The sequence below is a fragment of the Diorhabda sublineata genome, chromosome 11, assembly GCF_026230105.1.
Source record: "Diorhabda sublineata isolate icDioSubl1.1 chromosome 11, icDioSubl1.1, whole genome shotgun sequence".
Taxonomy (NCBI): domain Eukaryota; kingdom Metazoa; phylum Arthropoda; class Insecta; order Coleoptera; family Chrysomelidae; genus Diorhabda; species Diorhabda sublineata.
In genome coordinates, this window is record NC_079484.1 from 2,707,648 (window position 1) to 2,724,111 (window position 16,464).

The 16,464-nt window shown below is 31.6% G+C and overlaps 1 protein-coding gene and 1 long non-coding RNA gene across 12 annotated transcripts in view; one reads left to right on the forward strand and one right to left on the reverse strand.

The window, feature by feature from the left end:
• Positions 1–263: 263 nt before the first annotated feature.
• LOC130450507 (G protein-activated inward rectifier potassium channel 3) overlaps positions 264–16,464 on the reverse strand; it is a 49,108-nt gene continuing 32,907 nt past the window's right edge. Inside the window, exons 2-9 of one of the 11 annotated variants that reach the window (XM_056788943.1) lie at positions 15,420–15,824; positions 11,519–11,777; positions 10,682–10,867; positions 10,383–10,622; positions 7,836–7,977; positions 6,592–6,819; positions 5,687–5,713; positions 264–4,172 (exon numbers count right to left, since the gene is read on the reverse strand). In XM_056788943.1, the coding sequence (XP_056644921.1) occupies positions 3,934–4,172; positions 5,687–5,713; positions 6,592–6,819; positions 7,836–7,977; positions 10,383–10,622; positions 10,682–10,867; positions 11,519–11,777; positions 15,420–15,556 (1,458 nt within the window). In that variant the 5' untranslated portion in view covers positions 15,557–15,824 and the 3' untranslated portion in view covers positions 264–3,933. Of the gene's footprint in view, positions 4,173–5,686; positions 5,714–6,591; positions 6,820–7,835; positions 7,978–10,382; positions 10,623–10,681; positions 10,868–11,518; positions 11,778–13,413; positions 13,591–15,419; positions 15,825–16,464 lie in introns of those variants that run through there. The other 10 variants (XM_056788948.1, XM_056788946.1, XM_056788942.1 and 7 more) reach the window with 10 other exon arrangements.
• Positions 11,765–14,287, forward strand: LOC130450508 (uncharacterized). Its single transcript, XR_008910581.1, has 2 exons — positions 11,765–11,885; positions 13,858–14,287. It is a non-coding gene; the product is annotated as an uncharacterized LOC130450508 (long non-coding RNA).

The following is a 16,464-nucleotide window of genomic DNA, read 5'->3' on the forward strand; positions in this document are numbered from 1 at the left end:
TATTTAACGTAAATAAATCAACTTTCCAATCCATTTAATCGTCAAAATAAAAACAAATACTGAAGATAAACAAAATAAATGTTCTACAAACAAAAATTAATAGATTCACTTAGAACAAGTTTATTTACGAACCATAGAAATAACAGTATTATTTCTATGGTTTACGACAATGTTTACGAGCACACAGCAATGGTGTGGAATGTTCTACAAAGTGAGGGTGAAGAAATTAAATTATTAACCTAGAAATAAATAAAACGCGAATAATGAATGTTTCAACTATTTTATTAAAAAACAAAATATATTATAAATACTATGGCACTAAGGGTTCTTAACGACAAATTCCACATACTACAATAATTATCATTATTACTATAATCTACACAACATTTACAAATATCAAATATATTTAAGTACATGTATAAAAATAAATAATACTTGAGGACCATTATCGAAAAGTCAATAATACACTTATTGTGTAAAAAAATTTGAATTGGATTTCAACGATCTAATCAATAAACTGTAAGAAGAAAATGATACTCGATTTCGAATTCGTTTTTTATCAAGTTGAAATTTCTGGAACCGTTGGCAATATTCATAATGAACACACTGTTTACACCGACACTCACAATTACACTGTCTGATAACCAAGTAATTGTCTTCAGACACTGAAAACAGTTTATGAAACGCGCGTCAGTCAGTGTAATTGTGAGCGTTGGTGTAGTGGTAGTGTAAACAGTGTGTTCAGAGTGGTTTTTCATACTATTATTTGCAGATATTTAAAAAAATACAGCCACGTGTAATGAAATCATCGTAGAAGTAGAAGGAGTTCTCAAAACTTATTGAAATTGATAATATTAGTAAATATCAAACTTATCAGAGGATTTTTAATAGTTATTCTTCTCTACTTTACTTAAATACCCAAAAATTTTTAATGGAAAATAATGTTTTATTCTCTATAGTGATGAAAATGAAAAAATTATCTATGATAAATGTATTTATATTAAATGATTAACTTTAGATGTCAATGTAACAAGGGGAAAGGAATCTGTAGTCTATTTTTAATGTATCAGAGAGTATTTTTATCAATAATTGAATTAGTTAAATTCCGGTTCAGTTTTTTGAACTGGATTTATAAAATGAAGGGAACGTTCGGCTCGTCTAATGAGTACACTAAGAAAAAAATCACAAATAATTGTTGTTTGCGTTTGTTTTTATTTATTCTTTTATTTAAATTCGAATTGGGAACTGTCCCTTGATGTTGTTGAGCATACCGAGAAACTGATCCACCTTTTGGTTAGGTTAGGTTTACTTTAGCTTCGATTAGGTTACGTTAACCTTATCTTCGATTAGGTTAGGTTTACTTTATCTGGGATTAGGTTTAGGTTCACTTTATATTTATCAAAAAGAACTCCTATGTCGTGTACTTCACAAATTCAGTTCAAAAAGCCGAAGTGTCAACTTCTATTATAAATCCTCAGTTGTCTGCTCGTCCCTGTATAAATTTTTAATATATTATTGAAATTCTAAGGGACAATTTTCAGTTAAAAACTGTCCTCCCTGCCGATACGTTCTAAAAAATCATCAATATTCCCCCAATTCATCCCCAATAAATAATATTTATTCGACCAGCGACATAAACATATTTACACAAAATTTAAGCGTATATGAATTCAAAATAAAAAACTATAATGAGAGATGAAGCGCGTTCATTTTTACGGATTTAATCATCAAAATAAAAACAAATACTGAAGGTAAAAAATATAAAAAGATAAGTTATAATGTTCCATAAACAAAAATAAATCGATTCTGCTCCGAACAAGTTTATTTACGAACCATAGAAATAACAGCATTATTCTATGGTTTTCAACTATATTTTTGAATCGAATACACGACGAAAATCGATTTTTTCCAATTATTTCGAATTTTTTGAACATATGAGCACACAGAAATAGTTTTATTATAATTGTAAAATGTTTAAAAACAATTTTTCTCATTTGCATTACTCTATTTCATAATATGTACTCTGCATTGAATTTGTATATAATTAAAAAAGAATTTTAGTTTTGAGATTTTAGCAAATCGAACATGAAAGTGTACTCTTTTTAATATATACTCCCAGCTTTCGAATACTCACGTAAACATTAGATGATTGAATTATTGAAAGATGAAGAAAATAGGACTAATAGAATAGGAAGACAAAAAAAAATGGTTAGAGAGAGACTCTTGAGAACAGTGGGAGTGAGGGAGTGGCAAAATGAGGCAAAAAAGCCAATAAAAGAGATGAAGATAGAGAAATAGAAAAAAGAATTGCAAAAAGCAGTAAAACATCAGGAATGGTTCCAAAAGTTAAGCTCACAAGATTTGTAACAAATAGCTAAAATAAGATTTACGGGTTGTCGTCTCATCATCCTGTTATAACTAGTACTAGGTTGTCTTTTGGCATCTAGACCTGCAGAATCTTATCGTAGTTTATGTTCCACAAATCACCTCCCAGGTCGAACCTTGCGCTGCTCCTGATAATATTTTCACTGGTCCTCTCTGTACAGATATGCAGCACCACGAAATCATTTCCTCAGTGGCTGAACACGAAGAAAAGAACAAATATAATCAAAGTAAAGAAAGTAAGATGGATGGACAATTGAAGATGAAGAAAATGGGAATTAAGGAATAGGAGGACCGAAGAAAAAATGGCGTTTAAAAGACTCATGAGGTCAGTGGGATAGAGTGAGTGGCAAAATGAACCGAAAAACAGAATAAAACTGGAAAGAAAAAGTGGAAGAACTCAAATAGAAAAGATAAAGAAAGTAAAATAGAAAAACGAATTCAAAAAATATATAACAAACAACTGAATTAGAAATGTACCAAAAACTTAACAATGAACAAAAATTTTCTGAAAGATTTACAGTGGAAGACGTAAAAGAAGTATACAGAAGAAGAATTATTAGAATGACAGAAGATGGAGGAGAGTACAGTAACGCCTAAAAGGTGGAGAAGATGAGAATAAAAGAATACAAAGACGAAAGTGGAAATAGTTAAAGGAGGTTAGAAGAGATTTGATAACAGTAGAAGTGAGGAAAGTGAAAAACAGGAGAAAAATTAGAGTGAAAGTTCTGGAAGCCCAAGGGCTAGATGAGCGTGTATTCAGATGAGTTTTTGCTGTAATTTACTTCGGGAAACATTTTTTCTACGATTTAATAGAAATTAGTAGAAATATAATAACAAATCGGTATCATCCAGTGTGATCTTACTGGTACTTTGGCCATATAACTGGAAAAGTATCTGGAAGGACTAATGTCAAAAAGATCTAGCACAACTATGAACGTTTCGTTCCAATCAAAATTTGACTGAGTCAAAATGTTATCGGATACACCTTTATAAACGGAATGTCAAAAATTCTCTTCGAATCTACAACATCAAAAAATTTGTATCCGAAGTCAAATGTACAAATTTAGGGTTTTTTCAATTTTTTTTGGAAGCGGTTAGTTTTATCGTGACAATAGATCAAACAAAAGTTGTAGATCATACAAAAATCGTTCCAACACTTTTTTTCGTACGATTCACCATTCGTGGATGAATTCTTGTAGAGAATTATTTTTGATCCGACTTATTTTCACGATAAAACATACCGTTTACGAGGAAAAGTGGAAAAAATCGTTTGACTATTGAATATTGAATGACTATTGCGGTTGTTGAATCGACGAGAAATTTTGACACTTTGATTTTAACGGTGTTTCCACCAATTTTCAGTTATAATTCTCATGTTTCCCATTGAATCGAAAAGCATTTTCACGCTTTTATGGTTCGAAATCCTACTTTATCGATGTTCTATCACTTTCCTTTTGCAAGGTAAATATCTATACGTCTTCAAGTGAAAACAAATATATCACACATCATCTCTCATAATAAGAATAATTAACCTAATTTCCATAAATGTTACACATGTAAAATTAAAGATTTATTTTTAAACGTTCCATTAGGGATTTTTCCGTTAGTTAACGGGGTGGTTTCTTCGACGTTTTCTTCTGGAGCCGTTATTGTTACTGGTATCGGACTGGTCGGTAATTTCATCTCGATATGGCCGTCGTCTATAGATAAAGAATCCATACTGGATAACGTATCGCTCGAATGAGAACGAACCGATGGGAATAGACCTATACCCATACGGCAATTACCTGTAAATAATTAATAAAATAATAAATCATTTTTTATACATATGAAATGTGGAATATTTCAAGCAAATCAGATTAAAATATTTACACAGTCACATAAGGTGAGTGGTTCGCTTCATCAAAATATGATATGTGTGAATCTCTTTCGAATCAATTTGAATTTTATACTTAATTTAATATTTTTCATCTAATGACTGAACGGATGAGGCCATTTTTCAAAAGTAAAAAATATGACAAATGACAGAATAACGTTGATGACAGTTGACATTTTCACGTCCGTCCTGGTGAAGGTTTATCTATGGTTTTGTTATGAAATGGTTAGAGTTCATCAGAATATATTTAGAAGATAATTTAAATACATAAATCGATAAAAGTTGGCTTTGTAAAACAAATAAGATTTGACGTTACTATAACCATTTTTGCTGCTACTATTTTTGACGAAATAAAAGAAAAGATTATTCATTTAACTTTTTGAAGGTCTTTATGGTAACTACTAGATTGTCAAATGTAAAAAATTTCCACTTTTCAACTAAAACTTAATCAAATTGAAAGAAAAAACTGGAAACAATTTGATTTAGTGTATGTAAATTCGTTTAAATCTATAAAAATGAGGCGTATCACCCTGTATGACTGTAGGCGAATTACATAAAATAACAAAAAATGGCCACACTATAGATGTATCACCAAACATGCATTTTATTTCATGATGTGAAATAACTTGGGCATTATTTCGACCTGCTTGTTATTAATAAAATAAATTGTTTCTTTATTTTTTTATTCGAAATTATAGTTTATCCAAGAAGTACTTTCATATTTTTGCATTAGAAGGAGATGGTGGTAGTAAATTGACAACAACTTGATGTACATTTGACAAATGACATTTGAGGTTATATTTTAGCGAAGAAAATTGTTTAATTAATCGGTGTTTGTGCTAAAGGTTGTGAAAGAATGAAATTTTTGAAGAAATATGCAATGCGATGTTTTTATCACCATAAAAAAGTTACAATACACATAAATATGAAGAAAAATGTGTGCTATTCACAGTGAGAATTATGAAATATATCATACCGTGCGTATTTGCTAAGAAAATTTCGTCGTGGACATTTTGTTGTGAAAGATTCAGTCTCTCATTAATAGATCGGTTTATAAGACACAGAAAAAGGTTGGATGTATGGAAAAAACTTGATGTTTAGATGCCGCATTGGTTTACTTCACGAAATTTAATCAACTATATCAAAAAAGGGATGAAATAAAACCATTTATCAATAAATTATTAACAAATGATGAAAAATGGATGGAATATAAGAATGTTAAACGAAAACTACCTTGGTGAAATGTATTTAAGGATTGCAAAATCTGGATTAGTGATGGTAGGACAACGAAACAGGTAGCGTTTGATATTTTCGTTCTAATTAAGGTTAAATTAATAAGCGAAATACATAAATTTAAAAAAAAAAATATTTAAAAGAAGCTGTTTAATGGTTCACGAAGCTTTACGTCTATCGTATAACTCTTACCAGTTGTTAAATATTTAGAATTTTCCTCTGAAAGAAAAAAATTAAGTTAATTGTATAGTTTAGATTAATTTCACTGCGTTATTGGTTCGATTATTAGTTTCTCTTTCCACAGTGACTGGATTATAGGTTTAACCGAAGCTTTTGGCAATTTCGTTCTTTGACTGTAATATTTTCAATAAAACTTCGACAGTGAAATGATCTCTTTCGGACTTTGTCAAGGCAATACTAGAAACGACTCTTAGCAATACAGTCCCTAACTTCTTCATATTTTTCTCAGTGCTTCGTCCCAGTTATTATTTGTTAATGATAACAATTTTATCGTTAAAATTCATCCTGGCCAGAAACACCTTAAATTTTCATCAGTTTTATGTTAATTTAACTCAACTTAAGAGTGTTGAGGTTGAGATTCATATTCACAATAAAAGAAAATTTAGCCAAACCAAACTGCCAAGATTATTAGCTCGACAAATGGGATCAAAACAACTACCAGTTGACCTGAAGCCAAAAGTGGAAAAAATTAATGGAAATATCTGGTACGAGACAAACCAGGGAATACATAGTTGGATATATTGTTCGTCTTAACCGTTTATAGACGCGAAATACGACTAGTAACTGCTCGTTAAACGTAACATGGTATTTAAAACGCCATCTCCATGCTAATAGAGTCTTAAATGATCTGGATAGGTGCTGGTGCCTGGAGGAGAGATTGAGTCATTAATTTGAGGTTAAAACACATCGAGAAGTCTTATGGTTTGTCCAGTGACATTAAGTTTCAAGCTAACGATATTTTGAAGCACAATAGCCCTATAAAGAGACCCATAACAATGAATTATATGATAATGAATGAATTATAAATGTATTACTGATACTTTGAAAAATTTTCGAATGCAAAATTAAATATTTACCTATTCCATCTTGATTGAACATAGCTCTACGTTCGTCGAGCTCTCTGGCACTACACAACGGCGTGTCAACTTCAACAGTATTGTTAAACAAGGCGTAGTCCACCTCGTACTCCCCTGATTCTTTCTTAAATGTTATCAATGATTGGAACCTATGACCCCATAAAATTTCAGACGGTAGGTAACTGGATCTAGCTTGAGTGGTCATACCAGTCGATTCTATAACTCCTTCTATAACATTACGTCATTATATAGTATGTTGTTTTATCTTTAATGAAATCATTAAATTTGACAGCAAAAACCAACTAATATTACAATGAAAGAAAATACTTGTTATTAATTATTTTTTAGTCTGATCATATTCGGGTTTATTTAAATTTTTGTTTCCTATATTGGCACAACCTTTTCTAAAGTTTAAGCGTTCATATAAATATAGCAGCGTAGCCACGATTATCAAACGCAAATTATTATTCAGTCTGATCAAATTTTGTTTTTCCTATATTGGTGTAACCTTTTCCAAATCACTTTATCGCGAACGTAGTATTCGAGTGGAACCAAGCCTCAAGAACATGGTGCTATATGATGGGCATACTGAAGATAGCGAAAGCCGTCAACATTTCTTAAGGATGGACTCAACAAATGTTGGTTAGAAAACGTGTCAATGCAAGACTCGTATCTAAAAAACTGAAAATGTGACAACAAATGATGTGTTTACCGTGGTGTAGTTGACCATATATTCGTTCAAGAGAATCCAGAGATCAATCAAGTATTGTGAGTTGTTTACTTGAAGTAACGACCGGATCTGTAGGTAATTTAAGATTTTTCACCACAATCCAGCATGATGTTCAGACAAGAATAATAAATCGGTAACAATATTCGCCAGATTTCGTTTCCTTCGCCTTTTTCCTCATCCCTAAACTCATAAATCCGCTATGGGAAACGTGCTACGAATCAATTGAAATCACAAAGTTTTTTTGGTTTAGTTTTATAGTCGAATTTGATCATGATATTTGTTTTAAACACATTTTCATAAAACGTGGGAAATTTATAAACAATAGAATGACGTTGAAAACAATGATGATGATATACATTTGATATTTACAGGAATTAAGATAAATTTCAATTTAAACATCGAAGGTGATTCATAGAAATAGTTGAAAAGTATATATTTTTCCAGACGAGTTTATTTAACATGCACAGAAAATAAGATAAATTTTTGTTTGATTATATATTAGAGATTGATTTACCTAAAATAACTACAATTTCGAACCTCTCTCTAAGGAGGTTATTGGCAGACATATTGTAGAGAGGCGACTTGCTGTCTATTTTGTGGACGATGGTCGTTGGCCAAATGAAGAAAATTTTGTCTTCTTCTCCATCCCCACCGACCTTTAAATAATAATATCATCTTCAAATTTGAAAATAAATCATCAATCCAAAAAAAAATCAGCATTCAAATCAATTAAAAAATTTAGTTTGGATTTTTGAGCCGATTAAATATTAAACGATCATCTAGTACATTAAAAAAGGACAAAAATAAAATAAAAAATGCATGACAGAATTCATAGTAGAGGCAAGGGCCGGTAAGCACATTGACCTTCTGTTAGACGCTAGTTGAAATTACCAGAGACCGATGTCGTTCGATAGATCGATCAACCGCTTTGGCTTGAAACTCATTATGAATTCGGATACGATTCCTAAACAGCTAAAAATGAGATGGCCCCAGTCATCTAATAAAATCCAGCAACTTCCAAGAAGCCGGTATCGAGTTGTTCCGCTCGATTGAGGCTCAGCTGCAAATTCCATGATCCCTACGATGTCAAGTAGCTTTTGCAACCAACTCGTTGTTCAATGGACGTAGAACCAATAGTTCTTGGCCTCTTAAAAAGCTTTACCTGGACCTCCGGGTTGGAAGCCCTGGGTGGAGAACGGTAAGAGCTTCCTCATCATATAATCTTGAGTTAAGTTGTGCCAGACGGTTTCCCAGTCGATATTTGTCGATACCATTTTCGCTAAGAGCTTCCTCATCATATAATCTTGAGCTAAGCTCTGCCTGACGGTTTCCCAGTTGTTATTTGTTGATACCATTATCGCAAAGAGCTTCCCCATCACTTAATATTGATTTAAACTCTTCCTGAGAGTTTCTAGGTTGATATATTTTGATACCATTGTCGCGAAGAGCTTCCTCGTCACTTAATATTGATTTAAATTCTTCCTGAGAGTTTCTAGGTTGATATATTTTGATACCATTGTCGCGAAGAGCTTCCTCGTCACTTAATATTGATTTAAATTCTTCCTGAGAGTTTCTAGGTTGATAAATTTTGATACCATTGTCGCGAAGAGCTTCCACGTCACTTAATATTGATTTAAACTCTTCCTGAGAGTATCTAGGTTGATATATTTTGATACCATTGTCACGAAGAGCTTCCTAGTCACTTAATATTGATTTAAACTCTTCCTGAGAGTTTCTAGTTTGATATATTTTGATACCATTGTCGCGAAGAGCTTCCTCGTCACTTAATATTGATTTAAACTCTTCCTGAGAGTATCTAGGTTGATATATTTTGATACCATTGTCACGAAGAGCTTCCTAGTCACTTAATATTGATTTAAACTCTTCCTGAGAGTTTCTAGTTTGATATATTTTGATACCATTGTCACGAAGAGCTTCCCCATCACTTAATATTGATTTAAACTCTTCCTGAGAGTTTCTAGTTTGATATATTTTGATACCATTGTCGCGAAGAGCTTCCTCGTCACTTAATATTGATTTAAATTCTTCCTGAGAGTTTCTAGGTTGATATATTTTGATACCATTGTCGCGAAGAGCTTCCTCGTCACTTAATATTGATTTAAACTCTTCCTGAGAGTTTCTAGTTTGATATATTTTGATACCATTGTCACGAAGAGCTTCCACGTCACTTAATATTGATTTAAACTCTTCCTGAGAGTTTCTAGTTTGATATATTTTGATACCATTGTCACGAAGAGCTTCCACGTCACTTAATATTGATTTAAACTCTTCCTGAGAGTTTCTAGGTTGATATATTTTGATACCATTGTCACGAAGAGCTTCCCCATCACTTAATATTGATTTAAACTCTTCCTGAGAGTATCTAGGTTGATATATTTTGATACCATTGTCACGAAGAGCTTCCTACTCACTTAATATTGATTTGAACTCTTCCTGAGAGTATCTAGGTTGATATATTTTGATACCATTGTCACGAAGAGCTTCCTACTCACTTAATATTGATTTGAACTCTTCCTGAGAGTTTCTAGGTTGATATATTTTGATACCATTGTCACGAGGAGCTTCCACGTCATATGATTTTGGGTTAAGCTGTACCTGACGGTTTACCAGCTAATATTTAGACGATTTTGGCGGATTGAGGCGGGTAGATGCGTGTCAGTGTGAACCTTCCACTTCGTACTTCATGTTCTAAGCTTTCACTGGCTTGTTTCAACATTTTATGTCGACGAATCACTTGTACACTCTGCTCGGCTCATAATAGTAACAATTTGGAGTTTGAGTCACCGAATTTGTCATAAAATTTAATCGCGACGAGATTTTAGTGACAAAATACTTGTATAAAAAACAAAGCCAAGAGCAAACGAAACTTGAAACAAATATGTATGGGTTTAGCAGGATTACCACATTATGCGGTAGGAGTTTCATTGTTTAGCACAAAAGCGCGACCAAAAAAATCTGTAAATTGTGTAACTTGTACATTCCACCACCCCCGAGGTTAGTAAAACGAAATATATAAATATATGACGTTAGTTTTACTTACTTTTCCGCTTACCTTAAGTTCTGTTTGAAAAAAAGGTAAGTTTTCTCCTTCTTTAGTAACTTTATGTTTAATCAACTGTGCCCTAACGTGGGCTTCTATGATGTGACTTTTCCTCATATCCCCCACTCTGAACATCAGACATGGTATACCGTCTCTATGGTTTATGACTGCGTTTCTGGAAAACATCAAAGTTTGCGTTCTCTTCTTCGGTCTCGAAAGTTTCGCGAACACTACTCCAACCTGAAATTTCAAATGGAATGTTAATAAATCCTTTTGATCCTATAGGAATGAGGTCTTACCATGAACGCCTGTATCATAACTCCCGCTATACTTTGCACGCACATCACAAAAATCGCTTCCGGACATTCTTCTGTGGTTACTCTTCCACCATAACCAATGGTATGTTGAGTTTCAATACTGAAAAGGAAACACGACGTAAAGCCGCGTATATTTGTAATGCAAGGGACCCAAGTTTCATTACCACTCTGAAAAACACAAAAAATACGATATAGCAACAAAAATTAACAAAATAAAATTAATATTTAGTAAAGATTTCTGTTATTATCCTCATTATCAAAAATAGAACGTTTTTTTATCTTCGAAAAAAGACAAAAGATTAATGATATTAAATCTGGTGAATAAAGTGGACGTGGGTCGAGGGAGCTCCAATACCCCCTTGTAGAATTTTGCCTTGATTTTTGCATTCGCTATTGATTGTCTAACTCTTTTGAGGCCATTGCTGAGTTTTTTTTTCATCAAGAAACAATGATAAAAAAAATAACAAATGTGGCTTCACTTAAATGGCTGTCACTTTTTTCTGGCTAATCGAATTGTCGTGAAATTTGACATAGTCTTTTGAAAGTTGATGACTTGCTATAAATTCATATTTTTTAATCAAGCCTCGTATATTTCCGCGACTTTGAATCGTTTATTGTAGATTGTACAAGAACAATAATTAATGGTAGTTTATTTGAATAAATTCATCATTTTTTACTTCGACAGTTTCAAAATTTACTTTCGTATCTTATGGTAAACTTGAATGAAAAAATTTTGATTATTATTCCAAAAATTTTGTTGGAAAAATTCCCTCAGAAATTATTAAAACTTCAATTAGAATGACAATAAAAAGTACTTACTAAATGCTCTTCGCTAAGGTCCCCGTGAGTAAAAACAATAAGCCACCATACTACTGCGAATAACAACCAAGATAAAAAAAAGTTCATCGCGAATACCAATAACGTCCAACGCCACTGCGCGTCCACCAAAGTTGTAAAAATATCCTGAAGATACTTTCGACGTCTTTTAGCAACGTTACCTTGGATGACATTGCAATCGCCATGTTTAAATACCACTCGCTTTCTTATTCTTCTAGCGTTGAAACGAGACTGTCTAAATCTGAAATAAAGAAAACATTTTATCAATTATTGTATATATCGAAATACTAGATACCTAGAACGTAGTTCTAGGTACGGCCAAATCAACTACCAGTATCAAGTATCGACGGTATGTTATTTTTTCATTAAAAAAATTTAGTTCGATAGTCTAATTGAAATTTTTATTCACCTTCTCTGACGTTATTGATAGTGTATTGTAATAATTTTCGTGCCGTACAAATCAAATACTCCCGTTGGTTTAATATAACAATCATAACTACTTTCTTGAAATTAAGATAGAAATTTTTGAGGTTAACCGCCATTGTCGTTAAGGAGCGTTCACAAAGTCTCTTTATGAGGATTATTCCGAAAGTACTCAGCCTCAGATCTTAGATTATAATATATTTCAGCTATTGTATGGCATAATGATGACCAATTTTTTTCATGTTTACAAATTCACTAAAAACGTTCACTATTGATTGCTGCCAAACAAATAATAAACAACTTTCTAATGCAGCGCTATTTTTCAAGCAACTACCGCCATCTCTAGGTCAGGTCAAGTAGTTCTGGAACTATCCTCGTACTTCCGAGATTTTATAATTTTTTATACTAATCGAATGAAACATTTCGCAAATCGAGCATTTTACGTCATTTCAATATTGGAACTGGTTTATTTTTGATTAAAATGTGAATTGGAATTGTGTCAACGAACTGAAATTTTGTGATAAAATTAAATCCATCAATAAAACTCTGAGAGAGACAGAGAGAGGGGGGAGAGAGAGACGAGAAATCAGTTTATAATACTGAATAAGGGCTATAAATAATTCAATTAAAAAAACTGTTAATGTATTTGACGAAAACGGTGACGGTATTTGAACAATAGTTTACTTTTTATCAAATATTTGTTTATACAGTTGATTACACATGATTTAATTCTATTCAAACTACGTTTTTTTCCTCGTTTGAGACTTTTTCAATCTTTATTATTTGAAATTTGATTAATGTCATTCTATGTTTAATTCCATGAAATTTTAGAACGTATATACGAAGTTTCAACGACGGTAATTCCGTTATAAATTGTTTGTTTTATCACTATCCCCCCCTAATGCAACAGTGACATACATTTATTTTGTTTGCCATACGTACTTTCTTTTGTAGAATAGTATGGTGCATTAAATTTTCATTTTTCTTTTGGTTTGAAACTTCATTTTCGAGAAAATGTGTACAAAAATAGCTCTGGTAATAGTTAATTTTTTTTCTGCGTTATCTTATTTAATATTTGTTCATATATTCCTCAATATTTAACTTATTATATCGTTTTTATATTTATAACCTATAATTTTTTACGTTTGAAACCGTTTAAAAATCGTGTAAACTTTTGACAGATGACATCAGAAATGTGACGGAAACTATCGAATCGCCTTCGTATTTATATTCATAGTAAGCAAAAAAAATATTATCGATTGCAGATAATGAGAAACTGTGAGTTTGTACTCGCTTTAATTATTGTACATTCGAATATGGTGAAACTAAATTGATATTTATTAATATCATTACGGGGTTAAATGTAATCTTCTGTGAAACAGTTGTTGATGTTTAATCCAAATTTATTTAAAAACTACTATTATGTTATGCTTAAAATATACATATTATATTACCTTTTAACCTTTTCTAAATATTCCTTGTCGTTTTCGTAACCGTGTTGATCACAATCCTTCAAATTATCAATGGAAAAAGTATATACAATCCTGTTGACGACTGGTGTAAATAACGACCACTTCGAACTTTGTCTCGACAAATTTTTTTCATCATACATTGCCGGCATCTTGGTGAATACTGTTATCAATTTCATACTAGCATATGAAATAATTTCATCGAATCTTATAGTGTTGTTTATAACAGGGATTTGTAAATTTAGATAACAGTGTCTAAAGAGTTTAATACCTACCAGGTATTGAAAAATATATTAATTTGATAATAAATATGATTTTTTTTTATTATGTGCAAACTTTTAGATTTGATGGATTTAGTGTAGTGTAAGATTTTTTGCTTTCTTGTAACAATTTAAAACGTTTGTCGAATAAAAATATATTTATTACTAGTAACTACAACTCGTGTTCTTTTCGAGTTACCAAGAATCTGTTAGCATCGACAAAAAAAAAGTAAACAAACCGAGAGAGACAAAAAAACTTGCGTAGACTAAGCGACGTTGCCGGATTTATTTAGTTTTAAGCAAATCTTCCCAGCATTCAATTGAAATCAACTAAGGTAAACTTGTAAAGTAATTGTTGGACATATCTTATTTTAAAATCTGTAAGCACAACAATTTTGCCAGTTTTAGGTTCATTGTGGGAGGCGGTTGTCTAATTTCGAGGAAAGATACGGTGAGCATTGACAACAGTGTAGCAAAAATAAAAACATGTTTTATCTAATAGTGAATATATAATTTTTTTAAAGTTAAAAATGTTTTGTCTAGTCTATCAAATTATGATTTTATAACAAGAGTTCGAAATAAACATCGTACCATCATTATTGCTTATATTTATATTCCAGAGATGATGAAATGTCAAATAAATTTCATTCTGTAAACGTTTATTAATAGCTATGCAACACACTTTACACCGTGTAGTATTATAAGTTGCCTAACTTTACATGAATATATAATTTTTATTAAAAACTTGTGTAAATTCGTCTAAAGTGTTTTTGGTTTGAAAATAAAATCCTCGTGAAGCTTTTCAACTTGTTCATTATTTCGTTATTTGTCTCATCTGTCGTTTTAATAAAAGAAGGCAGATTGAAATACTGTCGTTTAATCGTCTCTGTTAAGGTTGTGGATCAATTATTATTCTGTTTGTTTCATTGCAAATGTATTTTCATCAAGCGATATAATTTACCTCGAAATTGATAGAATATTATTCAATAAAAAGGTCATAACGACAAAACCACGGGGGATTAACAGAAATGTTCGCACATGTTTTTATTTCCTATAGTCATTTTGTTGTCAAGGTAGATAATCATCATTGTTGCTGCGTTATATCCTTATCACGGTTTAATAAATATGTAAATCAACTAAATTAACCAAAAGGTCACCAACATACGCAATGTATTACGATTTTTCATTGGTATTTAGTTTGCCCTATGTCATTGAAATGCAATAATATTTTTTATTCGGATTTGAACATATATATTTTTGGAAAAATCATATAAAACTCACAGTAGATTATGTAGTTATATAAATATAATATTTTACGCTCACGCCATCTACACAACCTTCGCATGCGCATGCGATCGGTTCTTAAACTCATTGGAAATCAGTTTTTTGGAGAGCGGATGAATATTATCCGAGTCCATTTTCAAATTGACAAGAACGAAAGAAAAAATAAAATGTTCACTATTTGTTTACAATTCACACAATTGTCAATCATAATATATGTCAAAAGTGCTGTGTAAAGCCGGCTGCGATCTAACCAATCAGGGATCTACAGAATTGCCAACTTAAAGTCAAATCAGTTTAAAAACAGGATATAGTTTAATTCAAAATCTATATCGTTGATTAATGAAGACGATAGTTTTGTTATAGACAGTGTAATTTTAAGTGTAATATTCAATAGATCGAATAAATTATAATATCAAATATTCCAATTGGATTTTCAAACATAAATACCTTGACCACGTATGTGCCCAAGCTTCTTCTCCGGAAGTGGTCGCCTTGAAAGCCAACATGGACATTTGAGAAAGACATCTCTTCAATCCTGCTACGCTTACCATCGCAGAACTAGTTGACGTCGTAGGTGACGTCATCTAAACGACATTGAACGCGTACGGTATCACTCGAACGCGATAATTTTCTATAATCTGTATATGGAGGTTAAACCGCACCGTAACACTGTTTTTTTACATAAACACATTTCGATTCGATCACATGTGACTATTATAAAGTACATTAAATGGCACATTGTTCATTTTTTATTAAAAAAAGGTGATAAAGGTTATCAGAACGAACGGATATTATAGTGTACTGCTAATTACAATTTATTTTTAATTAGAATCGAACTAGCAACGATACAACCTAGAAATAAATAGTTGTTTTTCCCAAAAATATCACGATTTATATCGTTATTACCGCAAGTATATGAATGCTATTAAAATTAATTTGTTTATATTTATATTATCAGTATTTTTTATTAAAGAATGGAGGTACTTGACTAGCACTACTAAATAATTACTAAAATTATCAAGAAAGAATCTCATCATGAAACTCGACCATGGTTTATGTGAATAAATTCAAACATATACCTTCTATCACAATAATATTATCCCACTGAAACTTTTCGATCTTCTAAAAACGATTTTTGCCTCATTTTCCAACTATTCAAAATTCACACTAAAAACTTTGCACTAAAAAAACGTAATTAGCAGCATTATCAAATATAATTATAGCTCCCATTTTGCCAATGATCTGATTTTTCCAAATTGACCTTATAATATCAGCTCACTTTGATATGGTCTGTAAAATGTAATGGCAAACTGTGACATTCATTCAGTTCAATGTATTCTAACCCAAAATGCACTTATCTTAACTACGATGTGAACCACTAGGCACTAATGAAGAAACAAGTAAATACACCTTCAAACTTTTCAATCATTCACCAAATAATTAATCTGATGTGAGTAAAATTAAATGGGACGAAGAATTGATTGTACCAATA